This window comes from Sinohyriopsis cumingii, chromosome 16 (assembly GCF_028554795.1).
Source record: "Sinohyriopsis cumingii isolate HCF-2022 chromosome 16, ASM2855479v2, whole genome shotgun sequence".
Taxonomy (NCBI): Eukaryota; Metazoa; Mollusca; class Bivalvia; order Unionida; family Unionidae; genus Sinohyriopsis; species Sinohyriopsis cumingii.
In genome coordinates this window covers 76,275,984-76,298,745 of record NC_142976.1, presented here as the reverse complement: position 1 = coordinate 76,298,745, position 22,762 = coordinate 76,275,984, and the positions used below count along the sequence as shown (strand labels likewise).

The 22,762-nt window shown below is 35.2% G+C and overlaps 1 protein-coding gene across 1 annotated transcript in view; it reads left to right on the top strand.

The window, feature by feature from the left end:
• The window catches only part of LOC149780835 (uncharacterized), a 209,644-nt gene that overhangs the window by 142,447 nt on the left and 44,435 nt on the right, over nucleotides 1-22,762 (top strand). The window contains exons 29-30 of the mRNA XM_089936236.1: nucleotides 4,131-4,295; nucleotides 19,198-19,289. Coding sequence (XP_089792362.1) covers nucleotides 4,131-4,295; nucleotides 19,198-19,289 — 257 coding nt within the window. The remainder of the gene's footprint in view (nucleotides 1-4,130; nucleotides 4,296-19,197; nucleotides 19,290-22,762) is intronic.

Here is a 22,762-nt window from a genome sequence, read left to right as displayed (position 1 = left end):
CTCTGTGTAACCCTTTTTTCCCTCTCCATCTCTCTCTCTCTCTCTCTGTCTCTCTCATATGTACCCGGTAGACACATTTACTGAAACAACAAATATCTAAATTGCAATAAACATTATGAGCTGATTCAAACTGGAAATACATCTTCATTAATTTGCCCACAGAAAAAATATTTTTTTAAAAAGTACACTCGGCACAGACATAATTTTACACAATGACATTTTATTGCCCCCCCCCCACATACACATGCACACATTATTTTATAGCATATTTAAGTGCTTAAAAAATAATTTAGTTGAAAACAACACTAGACAAGGCAAAGCTGTGTTTATCTTTTACATCAGAGCTGTTAGCTTGACAAGCATCCTTTGTCACATTAACCTTGTTTAGGTCCAAACCCTTTATTTTTTCGTACATGGTCAGTACTTCAAAATATTAATGGTTTTTAAACATATAATTTTTTGTACTCTAAAAGAAGAATTATTTTTGTGTACAAAAAATACATGAAATACAGTATTGGCCCTTTACATAGTGTCTCAACCTGTCCATCTAGGTGAAAACTTGCCACTATTGTTTACCCAGTTCCTGTTCCTTTTTGCAATCTTAGTTGTTTCGCCCTCATTTATTACTGGTAATTTGAAGAAAAATTTATAAGCCTAGGAAAAGATTAATAGTATGATACTTTTGAATTACGTATGTTCTACCTATAAAAACATAACATCACATATGCTTTGCATTCTGCATTGAAATTGAACAGGATAACCAAAGCACGAATTAACTCTTCACCAGAATCAACAGCTATGATTGATATTCAGATGGTATTATAAAATTAGAATGCATTTTATTGCTTGGAAGAGTTTATCTTCGTAAATTTGTTTGCAGTCTATTTTTAAATCTTTTAAACTTTACCTTTAGTTGGCATCATATAGTCACTGTTGTGTTAAGGTGCCATAAAAATTTACTACATACATACATACATACATAAATGCATGCATACATGCATGCATGCATACATACATACATACATACAACATGCATACATACATCATACATATATACATACAGACATACATACATACGGCTTTCCATTAGATTTAAAGTTGGAGGGTGAGTTGCCTATGTAGGTGAGGGGTTTGGGGGACTTCCCTCAATTGGAATGCAGGTTGTCTTTTTTTAAAGTAGCCAGGTGTAAAGTAAAAGTAGCCAGGTAAATCACCTTGCTCCCAGCTGATAAGGAAAACCATACATACATAAATACATACATACAGACAGACACACATACATACATGATGTTGATCCATCAGTATCGATCACAACCACAGCTTCAGATGTCTGTTGTCATGCATTCAGGAAATTAGTAAAACTCCTTAAAGTACATAAATACTTAGGCATATAAAAATGCCTGCTGTGAAAGTGTAAAATAAAGTTTGTTTTTGCATTGATTCCATTACAGTGAGGTAATCTGTATAAAATGTAGCCTAATACTGCAACCATACATGTACCTAATGATGTGCCATGGACTAGGATACAACCATTATATTTTCAAGAAGTGTTATCATTATTCAAGTAATATCTGTGATTATGTTTCCTGATGATGTGCTCCACTAGCATTTTTTGTAGGAATGCTGATTGCAAATTGTTTGTGTTACATTATCTTGACTATTCCCTTCAAACCAAATGGTTGTCCCTAATATGTAGAAATGCTTATGAAACTGTAAGACAGTTGATTGGTACTTATTGATTCTTGATGTCTTAAAAATTGTTTTTGCTACTAGATATTGATACAGAGAGTACCTGAAGTTGGAACTGTTGAGAAAGATTACTTGTTATTTTCTGCCCAAAAGCAGTGAAAAGTAAATTTTATCAGGCTTGGGTTATTTAGAAACTGATCAAAACAAACTCAATATTCACCTTCTGATCAGTCAAGTTCTTTTGTGCTACAGGTGATGCAATCCTGAAAAACATCAGCTGGCATGGTCAGAGCAATACTAAAACATTGCCTCAGTGTAGAAGTCATGACCTCGGAGTGCTTCACAGAAACTGTACTTTTAGACAGTGTAAATTGTGACATAGACAAGGCACAGACTAATCTGAAGGATTTTAAATTAATTATTATATGGTTTAAGATTTTAAATTTCAGAGTAATAATTTTTGAAATATTCAAAATGGTAACAGAAATTTCTTCTTTTGCAAAATTTGTGCATTAAAGTATAGTTAGTAGCTGTGATTTTAAAAAAATTGCCAGGAGAAATAGGATTTTGCAAATAGTAACTCGAATGCAAATAGTTAATTCCAATGCAATATGCCTAGTTAATATTCTTCCATTACTTGTTTAAACAGTAACAAAAGAAAGAGTGAAAACAACAAGCTTTGAAAAATTTACCAAATAATTTATTTCCATGGAAAAACTGTAAAAAAAATTAAAAATAAGAACTTACAGTTTTAAGAATTAAATCCAAAAATAATCCAAGAAAAAATCCATGAATTAAATTTTAAAAGTCCCAGTAATGAAATGTTCTAATGAATTTAAGTTCAAGTCCTGACAAAAAATTCAAAATGGAGGGCAATGACGTATACTGTAGCCTTTATGGTGCTGTAGCATCTACAATTCTTTGTTATTCCACAGACAATACTATTCCGGTGTTTGAATTTCCAAATAAAATTTAAATAAATGTCTTTGTCCAAGAATTCTGTATGAGCACTCAAATATTTCAAGGAAAAAGAATTAATCTTTTAGAATCCAAATAATTTGAATAAAAATTAAAATATAACTCCAAACTCTCACAACAAAAGGAACACCTTTATGTCCCAGTGTTTAGAAGCCCAACTGCCTAATTTTGCTATAAACAAAGGTTATACAGTAACTTGACATACAAAACAGATTCCCAGATGAGGGTCACATGATTACAATCTGGAATGGTTTAGAAGGTATCTACAAGTCTAATGGCATGTAGTCCAGTACAGCCTTGAATTCACTATTATCATTTACACATTAAAAATGAATTTTAAAAAAGAAGTTGTTTACTTGATTCTCAATCACGGCCAGGAACTAGGTCAACATAAGAAACAAAGTTCAGTGTTTACAACTAACAGTCAGGTCAAACTAATTTCTGGAAAATATCAAATTTTAAGTAAACAAAATTACATTATTTGACATATTATGAAATTAAAAACACAAAGATTTTAAAACTTACAAACAATTAAATTAAATCAAATATAAATTAAATCAAATATACATAACAATATTAATTTTGCCCTAACAAGCAAGCTATTCTGTCACCAAGGTTTTGCCACACTATACCTTTATTATGTGTGTGTGTTTTTTTGTTTTGCGATTTTTAGCATAACTTTAACAATTTGAGTCATACTGCTGTGATGTCTAGCACTGGGGCATCATACTGCAGACATATGGCATCGTGTCCCACCCAGTCACATTATCCTGACACCAGGTCAACCAGTCTTAACACCTAGCAAGACAGCTGTTAGTACCATTTTTATAAGTCTTTGGTATGACTCGGCTGGGGTTTAAATCTGTGACCTCTTGCATCCAAAGCAGATGCTCTAACCACTTAACCCACCAGAGCAGTCTATTATGAAGAAAGTTAAAAAGTAATCAACTAACAAGCTAGGATCTCCTTAGAAACTGGAACAATATGGTCTTTATCAAATGCTTCTAGTTGGCATTGGTCTAAGAGCAAGCTACACCATTTCTGACAGCTCATTTTAATGATTATCTTCCAAAGACATAATGATTATGGATTTATGAAAACAATTCTAGAGTTTCAGTACATCTTTATTTTTATACATGCAGTTATTTGATCACTAGAGCATGTACCTACTATTATTATGTGACAATTACATATTTTATGCTAGTTTGGCAATTTCTTAGCTCCCCATCACCAACACACATTCACATTTTCCAAGAACTTTGAATCTTTAGCATTATCTGGCAGTAAAGCACATAATGTGGATGACAGTTACAGACCCAAAATATTGTATTATCCTGTATTTGAAGATGGGCAGCTAGGGTGTAGTCGAGTATGTAAGCAGATACATTTACAGATAGATGCAAGACAGACAAACAAACAGACAGCAGAGACTTTTCTCCAACAACTGATGTTTTAATTGGCAGATTGTTGCCAACAAGAGGAATGGTATAGATGTGGACAGGTGGGACTATTTTTCCCGGGACTGCCACATGCTGGGAATCCGAAACAACTTCGACCACAGTCGCTTCCTGCACTTTGCCAGGGTGTTAGAAGTTGATGGTCAGCTCCAAATTTGTACAAGAGATAAGGTTTGTGCCAGGAAATACACTTAAAATTCAAAGAATGTATGGTCTTTTGATACCAGCCTTTCAATTCCTTCAGAGTCTGTCATTTGAAAATATATTTACTTATGAATTATCTGTCCACAAGCAAATATCTCATTTTTTTCTGTTACATGTAAACGAAAGGAATAAAATAGCAAACAGAAAAATTTGTTGTGTAAGACTAGTTGACTAAATTGTTTTCTGATTATTCCTTGCTTAGCTGGGAATTTAGATATCCTCCAGCTGTCCATCTGTCTTCGCATACATTACCTTAAATGCTAGATGGAAATTCAACCAACTTGGTACATTGGTATCCCATGTAATAACCATCTGTGAGAGGGGTATGAATTTTGGACCTTTCCCTGGGGTCCATTTGAGGGGGCAAAAGATCAAATATACAAAACTGACAGTTATAGTGACGCAGTTAAATGTGGGTTTTTTTATGTATCAAACTTTAAACTTTAGTCACAGTGCAAGGATATATTATATACTTATTGCATTTGGGGTGATGATCCCTGGATAAGGTCGGGTGTGTGGGAGCAGATGTAATAAAAGAATGGGGATTTGGCATTGCAATCCATGAAGTAGTTTTAATTCATCTATATGTGTATAAAATGTTCAGATGTGTTGAATTGCCATTATACTTAGTGATTTGTATAAAAGTAAATGAGAATAAAATGTAAATTATCAATATAGAGTTTTTAAAAAATGATATAGGTATACAGTATATCTGCACTTAAATCTGTCTCTATAAGTAAAATAAAAATTACTGATTGAAGTGATAGAGATTTTTTATACTTCCTATGATTTCCAAAAAATTATCAGTTTGACCATTTTCATCATTCTCCGTGAAATAAAATTCCACAATCATATCAATATTAGGAAATAAACTGTGTTACACTTGAATCCAGGACTCATATATATATATATATATATATATATATATATATATATATATATACATAAAAGGAATTCAGAAATGCTAATAGTTCTTTTTAAGACATTTTTTTCTGAAATGTTAATGTATTTTGTGAAATTTAATATAAAATCAATCATTAAAAGGAGATACAAATTATGATTAAAAAAAAGAAAACATTGATGTACCTAATTCTTAAATTTACCAGTAAATCATTTTTGGTCTCAGATATGCTGCAGTTGTATTGCTTGTAATATACTTCCATGATTAACTTGATTCCTCTCAAATTAATTATTTTATAAAAATCATATGCTCCTTCAGAAAACTATGCTATAGAGTTTAACCCAGCAATAGTATTTGATTCCACTCTACTATTTTTAGCTTTTAATTATGGAATGATAACAAGCCGAGCACTACCTCAAAAAATATAACACCTAATTAATAGGCATTTCCCATAAATTCAGATGATGAAGTTCAGATAAGTTGTGAAGGATGATAATAATTTTTTAATATTGTTGCTATAGTTTGCTCTTAAGGTATCATGCTGACAAACCACATGGTGTGGAGGACTGATGTAATGCCTATAGTACAGACCATAGTGCATTCATTCAGTCATAGGGTTTTTGGAGATAAGTTTTAGTGCCTCTTTATTTCTTGTGTTCAGTGGCTATATAGTGTTTAAACAATTGGGGAAAACATCTCTGCTGAATTGCCTGACAAAGAAAGATTCTGTAAACAAGACCCAGTGACCTACAAGTTTTACTTCATATAGGTGTTTATTTGGCACTTAACCCTTTACCTCATAGAGCATAGTGGCAAAGTGCAGCACGCTATAAATAGAACACATGTTACCTAGTCAACAGCATACGCATAGGCCTGCCTGTGAACTGTTAAGCAATGTAGTGTATGTTACGTTTAACAGCAGTTTTAACCATTTTACATTTTTGCTACACATCTATTATATGTGGAAAAATTTAAGAGTAAAGTCCGATTGTTATAGCTGTGTAATTATTTATCACGGAAGAATTTGTTATGTGCTTTAAAATCAAGAGAGAACTCGTTCACCGTCATGTCAGTGAGGCCGCATGACCAACCATAGCTGCCATTTCCGATACTCGAAATTTACAAGGTTTTCGTGTGCGTCTACATCACTAAGTCATCTGAATTTGATAAATTATAAAAACTAATTGCTGCCTACATCAATATCAGAGACTTTACCTAATTTATTGAATCTTTCATGGCTGTGATTCTAATCGTGAAAACTTTGTACGTACTGAATGAAATCCGCGGGCACCATTTTGGAGAGTGGAGAGTGTTGTTGTTGTTGTAAGGTTTAACGCCATTTTTCAGCACACGATAGGCTATACATGGCGGCCAGTATTAATGGTGGAGGAAGAACCTGGGAAAACCCTGGAAAGAACCACCGACCCACAAGAAGCTACTGGCAAGCTTTCTCACATACCCACATTAGCCGAATCCGAGACTCGAACCCACGCAGACAGAGGTGAGATGGCAGTGATCCATAACGGAGAGCGCTTTAGCCACTTGGCCACTCGGGGCCCCGAGAGTGGAGATTACGACCCAGTTACTTTAAATAGTAGATATCGACCAGTGCACGAATAGCGACCATGTGATCTGACGTAATTGTCATTCGCAGAAATGAATGTAGTATCTAATAGGGGGGTTTTCCCCAAAGGTGGCGCTACGAAAACCAGCTCAAAATGGCCGATGTTTACAGCAGGCGTCAAAAGGCGCTTTCATGTGAATGGAGTAGAGGCGTCCAAAGACGCTTGCATGAGATAAAAGGTTAAATTGATAAACAAATTAAAGACAAGTTGATATAATGATATTTGGGAACTCTTGTAACTGATGTTCAGTTGCTCATTGTATGTGCCCATCAAATTCTTTGTGTTCAGGAATTACAACTGGATGTTTACCAGTTTAAGCATTCTCTGCAGTACAAATCACATGAACCCACATTGCCTGTCAATATCACAAAACATTTGTGTTGTTTCTACCTATCCATCTAGAAGGTCAGGATGGTATTATCAGAGAAATGTTTGGATTGTTATTTTTTTATTTTTGATGAAAATATTTGAGTCTTTTGCTATTTGTTGAGTTTATTTTCTTCAAACCTTATGCTCAGTCATGATTTCACTGGTGCTCAGTTTTGGTTTTCATTTGCATAAACTGCTTGTTTTTTTAAAAAAATTTTAGAAATGAGTGTTATTGTTATTTGTGAACATTTAAGGTTGTTATTTTCCATTGTTTTTTTTTTTGTTGTCATTCTCATTTCAGTAAAAAATGACAACAAAATGTTCAAAATACAAAAGATCAAAAGTCAGAGAAGATAAACATGATACATGCCTTGCCTGTTTTTCTAATTCACCGTGCAATATCTGTGCAAAGGGGGTATGATCTGTAGTTCTGGTCAATGGCCTAAAAACTAAAGGGAGATCAGTGAAGTCAAAATCATGGGAAAGTGACATCTTAAGCTTTCAACCATTGAACAGCAAGTGTAGTGGGGGGCATCATGATGTTCCCCACATCCACCATATTGAAGAGGATATGTACAGTGCCTGCTGCAACTGTTATGTATTGGATTGAATTGGAGGTGCTTAAGAGATGTGTTGCACCCTTTTAGATGCTACTTGAGTTGCTAATGCAGAAACTTGTTCAGGAAACACTGATGCAGTTGCTGGTCTTGGGTGAATGTCTGCCTCTCCAATCATTCATTCATTGCCTGTCTTCGTTAGTGACTTGGAGTTATTAAGAGGAGAGTCATTTTATGTATACAGCCAAGTGAGCACAAGTCCTCAGGCATTTCTGATCATAGCCTTGAGGCTAGTAAGAGTGGGCATATGAGGTACTTCAATGACCTCAGTAACATGTTTTGCCAGACATCAATGCCATATTCTGCCTCACCAACTGCCAACCAACCAGATAAGCTGTCTTTATTTTTTTTGCTAGCAACCAGCAGTTCTTTGCATTGGTGACCCAGGTTATATGCCAGACAATCATACCATTATATACATAGTCATATGGGGATCCATCAGATCAGTCCATCTGTTTGGACAATCCTACAATCCAGCACACTTTCCAACCACCACTTCAAATGGCTGTACTGACAAGCCAAGTCATGTTGCTTGCAGGGGGGAATGTGTACACAGCTTATCTAGTGCTTAAATATCATGCCACACAGAGGACATTGGTATGGTCTTGTCCATGTTGCTGGAATTTATGCTGATATGAAAGGTATGCTCATCAAGAACAGCCCCCACTGGGGCAACCTCCATCAATTGGCTTGCTCCAACCCCACCATGGAATGTATGGTGTTTTGCTTCAGAATGGCTGTGGAAGAAATTTTAAGAATTTTATAACCATCTGAGTTTCCACCACTGCCATTTGGGAGCTAGGAATATTAGGTTATGGCTTCTGTTGACATTGAAGATGAGGTCTACATCCAATCTTCATCAGCTGCCACAATTGGCAAAGATTAAAGCGATCACTGGTAATCTTTCAGACAAGAACCAGGATCCAAGAAATTCAAATGCTTTCTTTTCAGAGAACCACATGCCAGTATTGTTTTTGTCCCACCAGTACCATAAACACTTGATCAAATAAAGTAACTACTTGCTTTTTGCATACAAACATGACAGCAGTGAACATGTGAACTCATCTGTTTATAAAGTGGATTGACAGATTTTTGGCTTAGTTTCCAAGTTGGTATAGAATATGGTGGCCACTTCTTCTATACTTGATCTGGTGTTGCTAATGATTTTTCACCTTGCTGAAAAATCAGGTAATGATCATGCAAGATGATTAGCGGGGTCATGCATAATTCTGTGACTAACAACTTGACAATGTAGAAAATTTGGATCTGGTGAAAATAATGCCATTTTCAGTTCATCTTCACTGAAGTCATATTATTCTTTGGCTCTCTGATCAATGACTTTTGGTACACTGTTGATGTTAGGCAGGTAGAACTGAGTCTTCATGGTAGAAGGCGGTATGAGCTGTCTCTGCAGCTTACCTTGCTGCCTCCTCCAGTGATGAGGCCACATCAGTCTCAACTGCAGTGGAGAGACAGTTGTCAGCAAATAAAGAAAAGGCCAAACAGCACCAGTTTCAGTCTGCTAATTTAAAGCAGCAGCAGCCCTTGCAGTTTTGGTTGCAGTTTAATAAATAATATAAGAAGCAAGGTTTCTCCTTCCCAAAACCTCCAAACAACTGCCAGTGAAATGCCACCTTGGTCAACCGCTGACAAACTGCCTTTAGGTACCAGACTCTTTGATTGTTGGCAGGCTTGAATTGACCTTTTTCACAAAATTAATCGTCAATCCAAAATGTTTCAGAGGGGCTTCATATTTCATTATTATATAAATCAGAATGTTCTACTTCATACTTTGGCAAAATATATGAAAAGAAATCTCCACAAAAAACTTCAGAACATCAAAACCACTATTATGTGTTCTTGGGTGCCCAAAATAGTCACTGTAATCCTGTTAATGTTACAGTTAGGAATTTAGGAAAAGGTGTTAATATTGGTCATATAAATATTCAAGGCATCAGAGGGAAAATATATCAAGTTAAATTCATGTTAACTTCTCCAGATAACAAATGTACATTTGCTTGGCATATCAGAAACAAAACTGACTAAAAGCCAAACAGATAATTTTCTCAGCATTCATGATATGACATACCTGTTTGCAGAGACGGGAAGGCAGGAGGTGGGGAACTCCTAGCATATGTCAAAAATGTTACAATTTTCAAAAGAAGAATGGATCTTGAATCTGAAAAAGTTGAATCCATATGGATTCAGATCACCCTTGAACAAAACAAACCATATCTAGTGGGTTTCATCTATAGGCATCCATCTTCAAATATTGACTGGAATGAAGATTTTGAATTTCAAATAGAGAAAGTTATAAATGAAGAGAAAGAATTGTACATATTAAGTGATATAATAGGGACCTCCTGAATGAACAAATAAAGAAACATTGGTTGGATTTTATTGAACCTTTAGGGATATCACAATCAGTCAATCAACATACTACGGTAACATCCATTTCAAAAACACTTATAGACCATATATACACAAATATTAAGGAAAATGTTTCAAGAATTTCTTTTCCAAAAATTGGTTTAAGCAATCATTTTGCAATTTTTTCAAAAAGAAAACATAACAATGTGGGAGAAAAGAATGATCATATATCTATCACTTAAAGGTCTTTTAAAACTTTCAATAATGAAAATTTCTTAAATGGTTGAGAGCAAATACACTGTTAACATTTTTGATGATACTGAAGATATTTGAAGCACTTGGTCTGATCTATTTTTGGAAGTTGTTAATAAGTATGTATCCTTGAAGACACATAGAGTTAAGTATGATCATCATCCTGGCTGGGTCACCACAGAAATCTTGATGCTATGAAGAGACAAGACCACTTAAAATCTGTAGGTATTAAAGATGAATACAAAATCTTGAGAAATAAAGTAAACAAAATGATTAAACAAGCAAAGAGAAACCACTACCAAAACATTTTTAATGACTAAAACAACAACCTCCAAAATATCTGGAAAATTAAGTACAGTGCAACCCTGCGATAATGCGAATTCGGATATAACGCGGTCTTGGTGTGGCTCCCGAAATTTTGTATGTTCATTCGCACATGAAAAAATATTTTTTTGTTCCAAGTATGTGAAATAGTGTATAAAAAAATGTATCATCATTTTGGGAAAGAGATCGCATATGAATTTAAATATAATACAATCTTGGTGTGGTTCCCAAAATTTTAAATACATATATGTGTATTTTTCTCATACTGGGATTTTTTTTTTAAGTACAAGAAATAGTATGTAAAACGTTTATTATGATTTTGGGGAAGAGTTCGCATATAAATTTTAAGATAATATGATAATAGCTTCTGAAATTTAACAATTTCACCAGGTTCTTGAAGTGTTATTCCAAAATAAACATTGTCTATGTTATTCCAAAATAAACATTGTCGTAAATGTTACTTGTTACTGATCCATGAGTAATGCCATTAAGTCGTCTTTGTGATTATCTTCAATTAATTCTGTATACAATCTTTGCTCAGATAATAGCCAGCATGTGTTTCTTCTTTAACTGCATACACAACCAAGCAGCTTACAAAGCAGTGGTTGATAAAAGAGTCTCACAATTTAATAACCATCAAAAAACAAAAGCCGCCAAAGTGTTTGCTGGGCTTGGCGGTGTTATTAGACGCAATCAGTTGACCAGTAAATAATGTCCGCTTTTTGAGCTGGAAATTGAAAGGGTATGAAATCGTACATGTGTTCAGCTTAAAATTTTTATAAAAGTGACTCGTGACCATTGCAGGCCTACTGCACTTAGTTCTCTGGTTTTACATGTGTATGGTGTTTGTTTATGAACTCGTTATTAATTTCCTATTTTTTTATAAAAATAGTTTATCGTTATGGAAAAGCAAGTTCACAAACAACAAGTCGTTCTCTGCACTTTGCGCAATCATTAATATAGTAGTTTTCACACGTTTCTTTCGATATTCACAAAATTTGAAGTAAAAGTTATATGCACGCTGAAAGCATGTGTTAATTGTTAATTATTCTTGCTGTAGTTGTTCAGACAAATAGGCATACAAGCGTTAAGTATTGAAAATTTACAATGGATAAATGTACACAGAAATACATATGAGAAAATTTTAGCAGTATGAAATTTGTACAGACACCATTCATAGACCCTGGAACGTAATGAACCATACATGTGCTTCGTCTTTCTTAACCTAATTTTGCTGTTAATGTTTCCCATTGAATTCATATACATAATGATCTGTGACAAAATTATTGAATAGTTTAAATATGTATGCAATGGAATTACATGTATTATGGATTAATTGCAAGCCCCCAACAGTACGATATCAGACGGCAAGTAAACAGTGTTAATACTCTGTTCATGCTGTATATTAGATGTTGAATTCAGACACAATGATCTGGGACAAAATTATTGAATATTGTAACTATGTGTGCAATTTTTCAATGGAATTACATGCATTATGGATGAACTGCATGCTACAATGGCATGATAGTAAACGGTGTTGGTACCATATTCATCATATACATTAGACATGAATACATGTATATTTGTCAATGAGTTGTTCTCTGAAAAAAGTAAATACTGTAAAACCCCGCATTAACGTGACCCCACTATTAATGCAATCCAAATTTTTGGACCCTAATTATAGCGTTATAGTGGGGTTCCACTGTAATTTGTAGCAGGAAAGTGCAAAAAAAGACATTTCATCCTAATTAATGATGGAAACCATATTTATGAGCCATATGACATTGCCAATATTTTCAATGAATTCTTTGTAAATATTGCCTCCAAGATTCAAGAATGTAAGTTAGACTCAGACCATTCAGAACTAAAAAAATTTTGTTCCACAAAACTTTCAAGTGATGCTAAATTTGAAATCCCAGGAATAAGTTCTAAGTTTGTTTTGAATTACCTCAAAAACATCGATCTTTTTTTAATCTACAGGACATGACAAGTCCATAACATCTTAGGGCCATTGTGTCTGCCATTGCTGATAGTATTACCTATCTGTGTAATCACAGTTTGAGAACAAGTCAATTGCCCTAATCTTGGAAAACTTCTAAAGTAACACCACTACATAAAGCAGGATCAAAAGAGGACATGAATAACTACAGACCAGTATCAATTCTTCCATCCCTTTCCAAATTACTAGAAAAGCATGTACACTGTTCTTTCATGAACTGTCTCAGTGATCACAATCTACTTCATGAATATCAATATGGCTTTTGAAAGATCATTCTTGTGAAAGTGCACTTATCTCAATGACTGATGAGTGGCTAAAAGCCTGTGATGAAGGAAAGTTAGTTGGTACTGTAATGATAGATTTTTAAAAGGCTTTTGACCTGGTAGATCATGAAATCCTCCTTCAAAGTTAAAAAAAATATCAATGTAGTGAAGGTTCACATCCTACTTGAGCAATAGGTCTCAACAGGTAACTTTAAATGGACACCTATCCCAAACTAAAATGATAATTTATGGAGTGCCACAAGGTTCTATCTTGGGACCCTTGGTATTTGTTTTGTTCATAAATGATCTCCCCCTGAAAATAGGAGATGAAGTCTTATCAACTGACATGTATGCTGATGACACTACTTTGTTTGATGCTCAAGGCAACCAAGCTAAGTTGAAAAAAACCTTCAAATTTCTCTCAACAGATTTCAAATATGGTGCAAAGAAAATGGTATGATCCTCAATATGGACAAAACAAAAGTCTTTTTGATAAATACAATGCAGAAAAGAGCAAGATTTCAAACTGATATGCTTCATGTTCTCTGTTATAACACTTATATGAAAATGATGCTTAGATAGAACTCTACGATAATAACTTGCAATGGTTTCATCATATAAGTTATATTTCAGAGAAAATAAATTCTTATCATTGGCTCCTAAAGAAAATCAAGGTCTTCATTCCTTTACATTAAAGAGTTACTTTTTACAAAAGTTAATTCAACAGCATCTTGACTACTGTAATATAATTTGGGAGAACACAACTGCTACAAAATGTTTCCAGACTCCAGGAAAGGACATGTAAATAATTCTTCATTAGACAACAGAAAATGTTCAAACTGCAATGCTTATGTTTAAAGTATTACCAATACATGAAAGAATATTTTTGAGAAAGTCTAAAATAATGTACAAAGTTTTTACAAAATCTGCCCCAACATACCTGAACACCATTTTCCAGGAAAAAGAATCAGCCATCATGGTAGAGGGAATATTGGTCACAATAAGCATAAGTCAAACCTGCTTACCAATTTTTACTTGAAAAGACCTAGTTCTTTCTCTCTGTTGGATGGTTCTTTGGTCCTAATGATGCATCATGGCTTTGTAGCTAAGAATAGGTCCTTCTTCTAACTGAAACATTAAGAGAGCCAGTGATGAAATTAGCTGTATGTGCTCTCAAACTACTTGAAGTGCATAGGGATGATTATGGAGGCCTGACATCTGTCTTCCAGTGAAGGTCAGAAAAGAGGATATATTCCTCTAGCTTTTATCTCCAAGATTTAGTACCACAAAAATGAAAATTGAGTCTGGTGGGTTTAGTTACTGCGTTGAGATGATCCAGTTGATGTCAGCACAGTCACGTTCTCATGGAATGTGAATTTAGTGCTTTAATTAGATTAAACAGAGGTTTTTTCTTGGTAAGAGAAAGTTATTTTTCTCTTATTCACATGTAGTCATCACATGTTATGTTACCATTGGTTGTGCTGTCCTTATATTAGGAGAACAATTTATGCATCATACATGGAATCTAGCCCTTCTTCACATAGGTTGGATGCTTGCACATTACCTGTTCTCATAACATTATTGTAATTAGAGAAGATAAATTTTGTAGTAATTATTTTAATATCACTAATACATGATATGTCACTATCGCCTTGCTACCTCATCAGGGACATAAATCCCTTATCCAAGCTCATAATTCCATCCTTCCATTAGATACAATGTTCTAGAACTTGAGAACACAAAGAACACAGAACCAGTCTGACTACTACATCTTAGGTTTATGAGACATACTGTTCCTCTTAACAGGATGCTTTTAGGTCAAGACTTAGTTAATGCTGCTCTTGGAAAATTGCCTTGATTCACATGTTTTAATATGTTTTCAAGCATATTAATTAAAATTTCCATGTGTAGTGAGTGATTATCTCCTTAGCCCTTGTAAGTTTGTTCACTTTTATTTCCTCTTGTTTGTTTTGGACAAACTTTATTGTAGCATTATATTCATCAGCATTCTTGTATATTTTTACCCTGTATTTCATCATGTGTCATAGTTCAGGACTATATTAGTACTTGCTTCTGCAGTACCCCTTTATATTCTTTCCATCTCTGGGTGGATATTTTTACCAAAATGTGGTTCTAGAATTTAATTCCTTTCTTTATAATGACATTTAGTAGGTTCTTGCTTAGGCAGTAAACTAATTCTGGCATTGATTTTTTTTTTTTGTACTGCTTTATCAGTATTTTTCATTTGCTAACCAAGAGACCCAGTGCCCTTGTGAAGTTGCAATACTCTGTTGGAGTGGTGGGAGGGGCAGACACTCAATCAGTTCACCTGAAGCACTTGTAGAAGTTGATCAGGATAGGTGCTTTTTGATGCCAGGAGGGTATGGGAGTTGCTATTACAAAGTAGAGATATAATGCCTCAGAGGAGTCCCAGTACTCTGGCAGAGGGTGGGGAGGAGCCCAGTCTGGGTGACAAAGTCCAGTTTAAGTATCCCAGAGAAGGGAAGCAGAAAAAGAATCTAAATATTTATATATCTTGATAATATGTATGATGGTACATTGAACAATATTATGTGATGAACCTATAAGATACAGTTCAGAAGTCTCACACCACTCATCAGGAAAAAAATACAATATATATATATATATATATATATATATATATATATATATATATATATATATATATATATATATATATATATATATATTGCTTTATTGCTTAGGAAATTTTTGTTCTGCAGGTGTATAAAATATCAGAGTGGGAAAGTGTTGACAAAAGGAGGCCTTATGAGATACACCCACCCACCTGCCTTTTTACTGTACTATTGTGCATGCACAGATAGAGGTCTGTTCCATTGTCTTTGGTCCAATGATGTTTTGGACCTTAGCAAGAGTCAGTGCATTTTAAGGGAAGAAAAGTCCTTCCTCCTCCTCTCCTTGATCCCAGGAGGGTATGGGATCCTTCTTTGATCACAGTAGGGTATGGATCTTTCTCTTCTGAGAATTATGAGGCCCTAGAATGTGGGATGGTCAGTCTTACTTGACCAGTGCTGGTAATGATTCAAACTAGGATCCTTTCCAAAAGTGGAATACTCAGGCTGAGATATGAGATCTACCTTTGAATCCCTCAGGTCTCTAAAGAGGAATGCTGCTTGATCCCAAGAAGGTATGGGATCCTTTTCTGGGTTGTCAGAGATCCAGAAGAAGAAGACTCCTCAATCCCAAGAGGATATAGGATCTTTCTCTTCAGAGAATTATAAGGTAATAAGATCCATGACAGTTGATCTGACTCAGTCAGTTCCAGTGATGGTTCAATCCAGGGTACCTACTAAAGGAGGAAATACTTGAAAATGAGTTGCAACCCTTGTGAAGGAGGGCAGCACCTTATCAGAACTCTTAGCCCAGTAAAGGCAATGAACAAATTGAGCCACCCCAATAGGAGGAGATCAGTGATACATTCTAATGAGGCCTCCTCCTTCACATCAGAGTTGCCTGACCGGACAACAGTCTTCAAGTACCTTTCACCAATCAAGGGAATCCCAGCAGTGTTACATGGCAGGATTTGGTTTGATAACCCCCCTTGCTAGAAAAGAGGACTTAATTGACATCCCACCTCCTTTTTCCTTATGTTCCCTTTTAATCCCTATGGGATGTCGAGTCATGAACCCTCCTTCCCATAAATGGCACCATAGATGCCCATACATTGCCTCAGAACAGTTCAGATGTGGCAGGTTGCAGGCCTACATATTGTGCTTTTGTGGAGCCAAACAAAAAGGAGGGGGCTGTCCTCCCTCTAGATAATCTAATAGGGATGAAACAAGTAAAAGGCCTGCAGGTTGGGACAGTCTCTCTACTCCCAATGCACAGTTGAGGGAAAAAAATAAAACCTAGAGGAGACACCAGAAACATTTCCCATCCTCCTAATAGGGGCAGTCCCACCACTTCCTGTGAGGAGTTGTGGGAAGAAGCTGCCCATACTTCAGTGCTTGCATCAGTAAATCCTCACCCCACTCAACAGTGACCTGGCTGGGACTTGTTCTAAACCTGAATAAATTGAAACTAATTCCATCTCTGATTTTATTTACATCAGTATGAATTTTCTCACCAACAGGGAATGAGTTCATGTCCCAGCTGGACAGAATAGTCAGAATCCATGTGCTTTTAAGTCACATTAAGTCAAAACTTTTTTGTTAGATCATCGATGTCCATCCTTCCTGGAGACATTAAACTCTACACCAGTCCTGACTGTACTTGTACCTGATCTGTCAAACTGGAAGCCACCCAGGAATCCCCTAACTGCTGAGATTTCTCTATGATCAGATTTTCACCACCACTTGAGTTGGTAGTCTAGTAAAGATCAGTGTCAAGCTGGAGTCCCAATTCATGTCTCCAAACTACTGTTGGTTCACAGATGCATCAGATTTGGACTGGGATGCTCACTTGAAGCAAAAAGGGTTTTTATGAGTTCGTGTCCTGGGGAAAAATCTACCCTCTACATAATTAATTTAAAAATTGAGATGTTTTTTTTTAGGCATACTAGGATGTGTCAATCAAGTACCGGTAAAAGTCAGTTTGTGATGATCTCCTCCAACAATACATTGGCAGTATGGTACCACAGGTTACAAGGAGGCACACATGCTTCTTCTCTTTGTGTAGGGGTGTAGAACTCCTTCATAATTCAGCTTCAGAAGGGATTACCCTCTGTATTTATATTATTCCAGGCAAGTAAAATATTTTGGTGGACAGTCTGTCCAGGAGATGCAGGATCATTCTCTTGGAATGGTCTCTGCATCAATTCATAGTGAGTCACTGTTCAGATTGTGGGGGAGACCCTGGTGGATTTGTTCATGATGATACTGAACAACAAGCTACCCTGTTACATCTCCTTAATCTCAGATCAGAGGGCCTGGGCAAGACACTTCAGTCTGAGGCAAGATTATCAGTTTGCTTATGTCTCCATCCATTCACAGTGATTCTACAAGTGCTCCAAAAAGTCAGGATCTCCACTATTAGGGTGTTACGGTCCTATTTAGCTTCATCAGATGGGAGGAAGAAAGGTAGGAAGCATCTATTCTTACCTGTTAGGGGTTCCACTGATATCTTGTCATTCATCAATTCCAAATTGATCGTCTTTACTATTAAGAAAGCTTATCCAACCCTCACTGAGAGGGACCTTTTTGTTCACGAGAATTAACTCTTATGAGGTCAGGGCTATTGCTACTTTGTGTACTTTAATAATTAGTTTTTGGAGGGTGTTATGAGAGCTGTGTTTTGGTGCTTGCAACTGCATCTCGTTTTACCTCTGGTCTTTGGCACACCAGAATGAAGGAATATTTTCTTTGGTCCCAATAATTCAGCACGCAAGTGTCCCAATCAGATGCCAACTTAACAGTTGTGGACACCTACTGTAAGGTGAGTATATTATATTTTATTCTACTTTTTCTGATATCGTTAGTCTCCCTCTGAACCAGCAAATTCAGCAAGGTAATAGTGCCAAGTGATGTATTAGTGCTTTTAATGTGTTTGTTTTTGGTGGGAGGTTAAAATTTATTTTATTAATGTAATACTTACCTGTCACTGTTACAAGATTCCCTTCTCCCACCACTGCTCTGATGGCTCAAGTGTAATTCTGGGCCCAGTTCTGAGGGGAAAAGTATTCTGCATGAACCAATAAGCTTGGATAAGGGATTTTACCTCCCAAAAGAGGTAGCAAAGCAAGAGTAATAGGGAAGTACTACATCATTAAAATTAGTTTTGCACAACAAAAACTACATCTTTGCCCAAGAATATCTAATATCTATCCCATCACAATATTAATTAAACCCTCCAACACTTCCTCACAAATGCAAGCAACCTCATTGATGTATTGTTCAGTTTAAGCTAGTAAACATCCAGTTGACATATAGTCACTGAGCAGTGGTAAGATGAAGTAATGGGTAAGAGTTTCATGTACAGATGGGGAAATACAAAATGTTCACCTTTCTGGTAAGGCTGAAGTTAATTATCAGTGAATCTAATTGATGGAGAAAGAAGAAGAAGAAAAAGTCCCACTAATAAAGATTTGGGAATCAAAGGACTGTTACTGTAATTGGTTAATTATTCTGTGAGAAGCATAATTTACAAAAAAAATGTTAATACTTTTTCAGGAAGCTGGAAACTTGTATGATATGTTCCATACTAGAAATGCTCTTCACAGGAGGGCATACCAGCATAAGACAACTAACATCATTGAGACCATGTAAGTTTGAAGAGTACAGAATCTTAGGCTAAACAAATTTCTGGTTTCAGATAACATAATATTTAACACATCAGTTGTCATGTTGATAATAGTACTTACAAATATTCCTATCAAAACACATCACATGTCATGTTTAAGTTTGACATTTTTTGTGTCATGTTTTATCCTTAAATTTCATATTGTAAACTTCACTTTGATTGAATGGCCTATTTAGTGTTTCTCCCCCTCCCCCATTCTATCTATTTCTCTGTCATACATTTTGTCTCACATATATTGAAAATTATTGTTGGAAAAAATATTGTTATATGACACTTTTTTGCAATACTTGGCATTTTTAGAACATTTTTAATCTAGTAGCACCTGTATCATGCTCTTTAGTACTTGAACCTGAACATTTAGAGACTTGATGACAGAAGATTCCCCCTTCCCTTCCTGTCTTGTTTGAGCATATATTTATGTATACAACCCTCCTTCATTAAAATGCACTTCCTGATATACTGTAGTCATATAGATATAATGCAGTCATGCCATGGATTCCATTATAATGCAGTTCCTGATATAATGCAATCATGCCATGGATTCCATTATAATGCAGTCATAACATGGATTCCATTTTAATGCATTTCCTGATATAATGCAGTCATGTCATGGATTCCATTATAATGCATTTCCTGATATAATGTAGTCATGCCATGGATTCCATTATAATGCAGTTCCAGATATAATGCAGTCATGCCATGGATTCCATTATAATGCAGTTCCTGATATAATGCAGTAATGCCATGGATTCCATTATAATACATTTCCAGATATAATGTAGTCATGCCATGGATTCCATTATAATGCAGTTCCAGATATAATGGAATCATGCCATGGATTCCATTATAATGCAGTTCCTGATATAATGCAGTCATGCCATGGATTCCATTATAATGCAGTTCCTGATATAATGCAGTAATGCCATGGATTCCATTATAATACATTTCCAGATATAATGTAGTCATGCCATGGATTCCATTATAATGCAGTTCCAGATATAATGCAATCATGCCATGGATTCCATTATAATGCAGTCATGCCATGGATTCCATTTTAATGCATTTCCTGATATAATGCAGTCATGTCATGGATTCCATTATAATGTATTTCCTGATATAATGTAGTCATGCCATGGATTCCATTATAATGCAGTTCCAGATATAATGCAGTCATGCCATGGATTCCATTATAATGCAGTTCCTGATATAATGCAGTAATGCCATGGATTCCATTATAATACATTTCCAGATATAATGCAGTCATGCCATGGATTCCATTATAATGCAGTTCCAGATATAATGCAATCATGCCATGGATTCCATTATAATGCAGTTCCTGATATAATGCAGTCATGCCATGGATTCCATTATAATGCAGTTCCTGATATAATGCAGTAATGCCATGGATTCCATTATAATACATTTCCGGATATAATGTAGTCATGCCATGGATTCCATTATAATGCAGTTCCAGATATAATGGAATCATGCCATGGATTCCATTATAATGCAGTCATGCCATGGATTCCATTTTAATGCATTTCCTGATATAATGCAGTCATGTCATGGATTCCATTATAATGCAGTTCCAGATATAATGCAATCATGCCATGGATTCCATTATCATGCAGTTCCAGATAGAATGCAGTCATGCCATGGATTCCATTATAATGCAGTTCCTGATATAATGCAGTCATGCCATGGATTCCATTAAATTGCAGTTCCAGATATAATGCAGCCATGCCATGGATTCCATTATAATGCAGATCCAAATATAATGCAATCATGCCATGGATTCCATTATAATGCAGTTCCTGATATAATGCAGTCATGCCAGTGATTCCATTATAATGCACTTCCAGATATAATGCAGTCATGCCATGGATTCCATTATAATGCAGTTCCTGATATAATGCAGTCATGCCATGGATTCCATTATAATGCACTTCCAGATATAATGCAGTCATGCCATGGATTCCATTATAATGTACTTCCAGATATAATGCAGTCATGCCATGGATTCCATTATAATGCAGTTCCTGATATAATGCAGTCATGCCATGGATTCCATTATAATGTACTTCCAGATATAATGCAGTCATGCCATGGATTCCATTATAATGTACTTCCAGATATAATGCAGTCATGCCAGTGATTCCATTATAATGCAGTTCCTGATATAATGCAGTCATGCCATGGATTCCATTATAATGCACTTCCAGATATAATGCAGTCATGCCATGGATTCCATTATAATGTACTTCCAGATATAATGCAGTCATGCCAGTGATTCCATTATAATGCAGTTCCTGATATAATGCAGTCATGCCATGGATTCCATTATAATGTACTTCCAGATATAATGCAGTCATGCCATGGATTCCATTATGATGTGCTACCTGATATAATTCATCCATGCCAGTGATTCCATTATAATGCAGTTCCAGATATAATGCAGTCATGCCATGGATTCCATCAAAATTTTGAAAGTAAAAATCAGTATAATGTTCAGTTTTTGTCAATTTGCAATTTACATATCAGCATTCATCTCTAACTGCACTCCATGACTGTCAGCTGTTGTATTTTTAAAGAAATTATGGGACAAAAAAGTCAGAAAAAAGGAAATATATCATTTCTTTTAGGTGAGCACTGCAACATCTATGTCACAGCAGCAGTTCTAAATATTTAGTAATCAGATATTATACTTCACTTGTATAATTGAACAGTTACCATTTTGATTTTTCTATTTAGACAAGTAAAGTTAACCCTCAAATGCATTATGCCAGTATATTTTATCAGAACACTATGGTCTTAAAATATGTCGTAGAAAAAAGTGAGAAGCAACAAGCTCTGTAAAATGCAACAAATAATTTATTTCCCTAGAATACAAAGTGAAAATCTTAAAAGAACTTACAATATTGTGATTTAAATTCCAAATAATCAGAATTAGTAACACAATTCCTAATTAATAAAGTTCTGAATAAACTTTAGTGGTATTTAAAATAATTTCCAGTACTTAAAGTGTTAATGTACATGCAGTGACCTGTAGTCTCTAATATACTAATGTACCAGTGGCCTGAATTGTAATAATGTGCCAACAGCCTTTTGTTGAATCACTGATACAGTCCAAGGTTTCCTTGTTTGAATTCACTAATTCACAGTTAATTTCTCTTCCAAAAATGTTATTGAGCACTTTGTATTTCCAGAGAAGAATAATTTGAATTAAATAATTTCAGCCCAAATCAAACACTGAACACAACAAATGATTCTGCCTCAAGATCTTAAAGCATGAATAAATAATTTTCCCAGTAAGCCCTCTACTTAACTGAAATTAAAATAAAGAACATGGCAAACACAATGTCTTTGAATCAGACCAAGATAAATATGTTTTCTTCTGTTGATAATGTTCCTAATATTAAACCCACACTCGGAGAG